The sequence below is a fragment of the Chinchilla lanigera genome, unplaced genomic scaffold, assembly GCF_000276665.1.
Source record: "Chinchilla lanigera isolate Chin_1 unplaced genomic scaffold, ChiLan1.0 scaffold00050, whole genome shotgun sequence".
Classification (NCBI taxonomy): domain Eukaryota; kingdom Metazoa; phylum Chordata; class Mammalia; order Rodentia; family Chinchillidae; genus Chinchilla; species Chinchilla lanigera.
In genome coordinates this window covers 6,015,760-6,024,188 of record NW_004955451.1, presented here as the reverse complement: position 1 = coordinate 6,024,188, position 8,429 = coordinate 6,015,760, and the positions used below count along the sequence as shown (strand labels likewise).

Below are 8,429 nucleotides of genomic sequence, written 5' to 3'. Positions count from 1 at the left end.
ATAGCCTGCCCCATGGTCGCATGAGGCTTTGGAGGGGACACACAGACATAAACCATAACATCCATCCATTCTGATCCCAAACTAGGGCCATCAGAGCAGTTCCCTCTAAAGTGCGTGGTGTATCACCCAGTGAGCCACTGCGCCAGGGACCTGAGTTCCTCTCCTACCAGGAGTTCAAAGGCCTTGAGCTGCCTCCCCTTGGAGCTATCTTCTGTGTGACTGCTCCTGTAACCTTCTCAAGACAGATGCCTCTGAGTACAATCAATATGTTAAAAAAGAAAAATTACTCCTATATCAGGATTACCAACCAGAAAATGTAATTTTAAGACAGTTCCAGTTATAATTTTTTGGTTTTGATTTTTCTGAGACACGGTCTCACTATGTAGTCCAGGCTGGCCTCGAATCACTACCCCTAGCAATTCTGGTTATATTTTTAAAACTTCTGTAAGGGATGTGGGATTGCTGTTAAGGAAGATACACATCATCTTTACAAAGAAAATCATAAGATTTTAAGTATGGACATTTGAAAATCACCTAAATAAGTGCAGAGATAGATCATGTTCATAGCTATGGAAAGTCAAAAAGACGGCAACTCTCAAGTAAAGAGGAAGCAGTTCTCTACTTAGTTCCCCGAATACTCTCCCTCCTCCCTAAATACAAAGCCTTTTAATGAAAGGATTTTATCTTGATTAATAAAATAATGTCCAAGTTTTTTTAGTGATAGCTGATTTAAGGGGTGATTTCTCAATAAAGTACTTATAAAACATTTTGGGCTAAGAACTATTATTCTTTTGTTTGTTTGTTTGGGGGTTTTTTTGGTACCTGGAATCTAACTCAGGACCTTATGCTTGCCAGGCAAGCACTTGTGCTGCTGAGCTATATCCCCGGCTGAAGGAGGAATTTTTTTGGAGGGTACCGGGAATCGAACTCAGGACCTCACACTTGCTAAGCAGTCGCTGTGCCACTGAGCTAAATTCCTGGTCCTGAGAACTATTATTATTTTCACTTTACAGAAAAGGGAACTACTGCCCAGAGAGGTTAATCGGTTTGCCCAAGGGCACACAGTAAATCTGTGATGCCAGAAATTGAATGCAGACAGCCCAGCTCTAAGTATGGAAGCTCAACCCCACTCCCTGCTGCTGTCAAGATGTCCTCTGGCACTGTCACTCTCACCCTCTTGCCCTCAAAGTAGCTGTCCTGAGTGAGGAGAAGGGAAGTCGAAGCTCTCTCACTGTGAGCCCCAGGGTGTTCTGGGAAATGGAGCAGGAGGCTGAGAAGTAGGCTCCAGGTGACCGAGAATTCTCTCTCTTCCTGTGGGGAGATTTTGCTCCTGATGCCTGGGCCACCGTCAGGCTCTCTAGCACCTCAAGGACGCCCTTTCCTTCAACCTGGACGCCAGCCCCTGCTCCACATGAGCCTGCTGTGTTCTTCCTCTCATCCCCATTTGGGACCTGTTAGTCCCATTCTCTTGCATTCTGTCCTGCACGCCCATAGTGAGCCCCTACTTCCTGAAGAAAACCCTGAGAGGCAGGTTAGGAGGTGGCCTGAGCCAGAGCCTTCTGTCTGCCTCTGCTTCCCGTAACCTGGCAAATCCCTGTGTTGGGCATCAGCATCCAGGGGATGTGTCTGGCACTCAAATGATGCCTCACTAGGTGAAGGGTGCAGTTCTACCCCAGCAAAGACACATGTGCAGACCTCAAGGAGCTCAGCTTAGAAAACTACTTATTCAAGGCAGAAGGCTATTGGATTTAGGGCAGAGGTGTAGTGTTTGGGGGACTCAGAGTATGAGGAGCTTCCTAAACGCAAATCCCAGCTCCTCCATCCAGCAGCTTCGAGGACTAATTAAAGTAGGCAAAATCATGGATATCATCAAAGATATCAGTGTTCTAACCTGGAGCCTGCACATAACGTTAGCACATACTGCAACAGGAGGTTGAAGTTGCAGGTGGAGTTCAGGTTGCCAGTCAACTGACCTTAAAATGGGAGATTATCCTGGGATGTCTAAGTGAGCTCAGTGTGACCCCAGCAGTCCTTAAACACAGAAGAGGGAGGCAGAAGAGGAAGTCAGCATGATGTGATATAAGAAAGACTCAACTCACCATGGCTGGCCTTGAAGATGGAAGAGGGAACATCAAGCTAAGAAAGGCAGGTAGTGTCTGGAAACCAGGAAGGCAAGGAAACTTTCACCCCACCCCCAGAGCCTCCAGAGAAGAATACAGCCTACAGACACCCAGATTTTAAGTATGGACATTTGTAAATGACCTAAATAAGTGCAGAGATAGACCATGTTCATAGACATAGACTATCATAGATAGGGACTATCCCACGAGGCCTTCTGTGTTGGTCTGCTGATATACAGCACATAAGATCTTTAATTTGTGTTAAGTAATTTGTACAAATGAACTTGAAAAGAAATACATTATCTAAATTCCATAAATCTCATTTTCCTCATCTATAAATTGGAGATGATAGCCATAGAGTATCCATAGAGTAGACACAATGATTAAATGAGATATTGTATGTAAAAAAAACCTAGTACAGGGTTTGCCTTTATATCCTTCCAGCTTTATTTACTTTTTTTTTTTTTTTTTTTTTTTTTTTTTGGTAGGGTTGACAAGAGCAATTCCAGGGCTGGGGATATAGTTCAGTGGTACAATACCTGCCTGGCAAGTGTGCAAGGTCCGGAGTTCAATTCCCAGTACCCAAAAAAAAAAAAAAAAGCAACTCCATTTTTATTCTGACAGTCTTCACATTTCTTGCACCTTCCTATTGAGAGGTTCAGTAACTTTCTCCCTAGACAAACCCACCCAGTCCCCCTTGGCCGGGTCTTCCTCTTGGGGTGAGCACACTTGCTTGCTTTTTTGGGAAACTGCCAGATTTCCCCTTTCCTGGAAACTTTCAGCCCACACATCTTGGCCTTCCCACTTTCTAGTGCTATGGTTTCCATGGAGAAGATTCCCTCCACCCAAAGCCTACTGCACTCATAGGCAGGGCTTTGGGAAGGTGACCATGGGGGTGACGTAGTGGCCTTCCTGTTAGAAGATGTGGCCTGGTTAGAGGAGGCGGGTCACTGGGGGTGTGACCTGGAAGTGTATACCCCCATCCTCAGCTCCTCCCTTCCCTCTCTGCTTCCCTGATGTGAACAGCTGTCCTCTACCCAGGCCTTTCCACCATGCCACCTCTACCTTGGAGCCAACCAGCTGACTGTGGGCTGTAACCAAGAGCCAAAATAAACCTCTTCTTCTTTAAATTATGGGTGTCAGGGGGCTGGGGATTTAGCTCAGCAGCACAGAGCCTGCCTTGCAGGTGCTACATTGTGAGTTCGATTCCCGGTACTGTAAAAAAAAAAAAAAAAAAAAAAAGAGCAACTTAAACTATGGGTGTCAAGTATTCTGTCCACCAACCAGAAAGTAACTAAGACAGTTGGTCTTTCATTGTTCACTCTCTGACTCTGGGACTGAAGGGCAGTGAAGGTGAGGGGACATGGGAGTAGCACCCCACTGTCCCCAGGAAATATCTCCTTTGCCGGAAGACTAGGGTGTGTGCCTGGTATTGACTTATGGTCCTTTTTGAGAGCTAGGTTTAGGCAAATGTTCTCTTTACACAGAAAAGATGGCCCCTGAACCCAATTGTTGGCTTCCACTCGTGTACATGGAGAACAGTCTTTTCTGATATTGGAGTCACAAAGAAAAACAAGAGAGGGAAATCTCCACTCCTCTTCCCATAAGGAAAGAGAAGAGACACCACAAAAAGCAAACTTAACACCAACGTTTATTAGTGCAGTATACAGAGGAAAAATAGACAACCAAATCTCAATAGCCCTAAGTAGTACATCTCATTTGTCTGGGCAAGACTTCCCCCAAATCCTCGGGGATCCCAGCTCCACCCACCCCAGGAAAGACTCAGATTCTTCTCACACTTACAAACTGGTAGGAGAGCCTTTAGGGCTGTATACTTGAAGCTATTAGTTTTAATGATTTACGCAGATTAGTAAAATAAAGCGGAATATATATTTGCCATCTATCCCCAAGGCAACCTTTGGCATGCCCACGAGGCCCACAGCATCTTGAGGTCTGAAGGCATCGGCCTCCGCAGTTTAAATTCAGGTGGAAGAAGGAGCTTTGTCCTGTGTTAGCATCATCCAGGTCATTGCCTATCAAAAGTGGCTGGAAAAAAATCGAGAAACTACTGTTAGGATGGTGATGTGCGTGAAGGAGAAAGAGGAGCAGCAGGAGCAGCATGAGGAGGAGGAGCAGGAGCAGGAGCAGGAGGAGCAGGAGGAGCAGGAGCAGGAGCAGGAGGAGGAGTAGGAGCAGGAGCAGGAGCAGGAGCAGGAGCAGGAGGAAGAGAAGATTGTCATCTTAGAGTTGGGGAACCAGAGAAGTCAGGTATTTTTTTCCCATTCAGCTAATGATCAGGGAACCTGCTATTTGACTCCAAATTCCAAGCTGCCACGTCCCTCCAGCTGCTGCGTCCTTTTTGTGGAGGAAGAAACTGTATGGAGTGAGGCCTCTGAGGAACCGTATGTGGGGTCACACTACCCAGAAAACTCCCGCACAACAGTAATAAGCACTTCTGTTCAAGGAGTCTTTTACTGAGCCCTGTCTCCACAGATAGCCTCACCCCATTTTACAGATGCAGAAGTGGAGACTGGGAAAGGTGAGGCAATTTCCTCAGGGTCACAGAGAGCAGACATAGAAAGTGGAGCCCAGCTCTGGCCAGTCCCAAAGTCTGAGCCCCTAACTACTCCACAGTCCTGCTTTCCAGAAGCCAAGAAAGAGATTCCGGTAATGGAAGATGACAAAAGTCCTCAGCAGAGGAGAACGAAATGGCCTGGGAGTCAAGAGCTGATCCCAGGTGCACAAGAACACTGATTAGATCAGGGCCCCAGGCTGGAAGGACCCAGAGAGGGACGTCAACCCCATCCCTGTGCCTCACATGTAAGAATTTCCAGTCCACTGTCAGCAGAGCAGCCTCTAAGTCTCTGAGAAGAGAGTTAACTCTCCACACTCATAGGACCAAGCAGAGAACTCACAGAGCTTGGAGCCCCACATACCAACCTCTGCCTTGCACGAGTTAGGAGCTTCATTATGCTCTTAGCTCATCCAGAAAGCAAGGTTAAAATGCATCCCTTGTAATGATGCAGGGTGCTACGAGGGTCAAGGGAGGCCATAGCATCCTGCAATTTACAGCATGCTGCTCCAAGGGAGTGTAGCAAAAAACAAAGACCCACAGAGATATATGACTGCTCTTCAGCACAGAGGATAAAGCACCAATTATGTCCTGTCCTGCATGGCCCGTAAAAATTACAGGGGAGGAATGAAATTCACTGGGCTTAAGCTCTACTGAGTTTGCTACCTTGTGTAATAGGATTTGGAAAGGGGAATAAGGTGGTGATAGTCAGGGAGAAGCTATCTGCCTCGTCTAGGGACAGGGGAGCGAAGGCAGGGTGTGCGGGGTATATAGGAATGCTGGGCAGGAGCAGGGGACAGGAAGAGCCTGCCAGGGAAGAGGGAAGGAAGGTGGGCTGCGAAGTTACTGCGGGAAGGGTGTGGGGAAGGGGAGGAGACCCAAGAGGAAAGGTCTTCACCCTGGTAACAATGGTGATGACCAGCGAATGCCACGGGTCACAGGTCACAGGTGGTTCCTGACCACAGCGGGAGAAACCCAAGTCTCAACAGTCCAGATCTGGATTTCAAAGTCCTCTTTTCTGGATGGCAAATACAGTCCCATCGCTCCCCTTACAAGACCTCCTGGTGACCCAGCAGGCTCCCCTGTGCTCCCCGCGCTCCTCTCACTGGCTCCCTCCTACCCTTCCTGCCTCGTTCTCACCAGCCCACAATCCACGCACAGCTACCCGCTGGCTCCCCCAGCACCGTGTTCTGCATTCCCCCACCCCAAGAGACACCTACCCCGGGGCCCCTGAGCCCTACACCGGGTACACCGTGTTCCTGTCACAGTGGGGCTTGCAGTGAGGGTTCAGCCAGTGCTCCAGGAACTGCTCCTCAGCACGGTGCTCCAGGACCAGGAGGTAGTGCAGGTACTCCTGTGGGGACAGACAGACAGAGGTTACCCCTGTGCAGGGAGGGCGGGATGGCCCTGCTGCCTGAGGCATGGCACAGCCTGGCCCAGGGAGAGGGGAGGAAGCAGCTAAGTCCCTCAGTGGGGATGACCAGTCAGACCCACCCACCAGCAGGTGAATGAAGACGCCCTGATAAATTGACAGTGCTGGGGAGCCCCCTATGGGAATGCATGAGCACCCCACTGGATGGGGTCAGGGACCAACCACTCTGGAGGGTGTTTCACTGCCTGCGGTCCAGGAATGAATTCACCACCGGTTTCCACCTTAGAGCAGTGGGCCTCCAGATGTATCAGGCATCAGGGTTATGTGGGGCCTTAGGAGACCCAGATAGAGCACCAGTGTTAAATTCAATCCCAAGGTCTGGGGCAAGGCTGGAAAATTCACATTTCTAACAAGTTACTGCCCCCATCTAACTCCACTTTCTCTGCAAGGACGAGAAAACTTATACCAGGAGACGTGTATAAGAATGTTTGTAGCGTGCTGGGTTGGTAGTGCATGCCTGCAATTCCAGCACTCACAAAGCTGAGTTAGGAGGGTTGCTGAGAGTTCGAGGCCAGCCTGGGCCACACAGTGAGTTCAGGACCAGCCTGAACTGTACAGTGAGACCCTGTTCAAAAAACAACAACAGCAACAAAAAGAATGTTCATAACAGCAATGAGTTCGAAAGGGCCGAGGGCTGGGAATATGCCACATGCCCACTGATGGGAGAATGAGCCAAGTGGTGATGGTAAGTGACACGGTGGGATATCATTCCGCAGTGAACATAAGCTAATTATGGCTACATACAATAACAGAGGCAGCTATAGAAATAGCATGTTGAGCAAAAAGAGCAAGTCCAAGTAGACTACACTTCTAGTGTGGTGATATTTTTATAAAAGTCAAAATGTGCACAACTAAGTCATGTAGTACTTATGCATTGGTGATCAAACCATCTCTTTTAAAAGGCAAGAGATTAACCAGAAGAAAGTAGGGCTACTATACTAATATTCAACAAAACAACTTTAAAACAAAATGTGTTAGTACAGGGTATTTTATAAAAAGTCTGGTGTGTCCTCAAAATATTAAACATAGTCATCATTTGTGCTCCTAGCAGTCATGCTCCTGGGTGTACACCCAAGAGACATGAAAATGGAGGTACAGCTTTGGTCATTGGAGCCAAAGAGTAGGAACAACCCAAGCATTCACCAATGTATGAGTGGATAGATAAGACGGGGATCTCCCACACTGTGGAATGTCTTACAATTCTTATTTTTATCAGTACATGCTTGTGGTACTTAATGATTGCCTTTATCATGGGGAGTTGGTACATGTACAGAATATATCTTAATTTTTTTTATTTCCCCTTTTTCTCCCCTCCTTCCCCCTCACACCATGGAATGTTATGTGACAATGAAAACGAGTGACATTCTGATGCATTGATGTATGTGACCTTGAGCAGATTGTGCTAAGTGAAAGAAGCCAGGCACAAAGGTCACATAATGTGTGCTTCCATTCCTGAGAAACGTAGCAGGAAGCTGGTCCTTGTCCTGTCCCATGCACCTCTATGCCCGGCACCTCCCAAGACAGGACACTGACCATCAGTGTCTCCCTCACCCTCGAGCTCACCCTCATCCTGCACATAGGGACTTAGAGTCTGACAGCTCTCCAGTGCCCCCCTTCTGTCCCTACCGCTTCTGCAGGTCAGGTTGCACGATGTCCACCAAGGCGACTGCAACTTCCCGGTCCTCATCTGCCACTCTGCCTCAAGTTCCTCCTACCGTCCCTCCTGTCCCTTCACAGTGACCCGACACTACTGTCCTCAGAGGCCTTCACCAGCCCACCTGTCTGCCAGGAGGCAGGAGGTGACAGCCACGTCCCCTAAGGTTTGTCTGGGGCTCCGCCTTCTGTATCCACATATTCAACCAACCAGATTTAGGCTTACAATAGTTGCATCCGTACTGCATCTATTCAGCCTTTACTGTTTCACCATTATTCCCTCAACAGTATAATACAGCAATGACTTACACTGCATCTACACTGCACTGTTAAGTAACCCAGAGATAATTTAAAGTGCACCAGTAGGTGTATGTAGATTATACACAAATCCTTCCTATTTTATAGAAGGGACTTGAGTATCCTCTAATTTTGCCATCCATGGGAATTCTGAATACTTATGGAGACTGTATTTGTAAGCTAGCAGGGGAGGGGAGCACCTTGGAGGATCTGCCACCTTCTCCCACTCCTCACAATAGCAAGGAGCCCCCTCCAGCTCTGTCCATAGCTGTCACTTAGCCTTTGCTAATCACTGAGTTTCTCTAGAACCACAGTTTCTCCCTCGGGTGGTTCACCTGAGGATACCATAAAGATA

The 8,429-nt window shown here is 47.8% G+C and overlaps 1 protein-coding gene across 1 annotated transcript in view; it reads right to left on the bottom strand.

The window, feature by feature from the left end:
* Positions 1 to 3,753: 3,753 nt before the first annotated feature.
* The window catches only part of LOC102014102 (chromosome unknown open reading frame, human C17orf67), a 16,747-nt gene continuing 12,071 nt past the window's right edge, over positions 3,754 to 8,429 (bottom strand). The window contains exons 3-4 of the mRNA XM_005394072.1: positions 5,913 to 6,046; positions 3,754 to 4,166 (exon numbers count right to left, since the gene is read on the bottom strand). Coding sequence (XP_005394129.1) covers positions 5,930 to 6,046 — 117 coding nt within the window. The 3' untranslated portion in view covers positions 3,754 to 4,166; positions 5,913 to 5,929. The remainder of the gene's footprint in view (positions 4,167 to 5,912; positions 6,047 to 8,429) is intronic.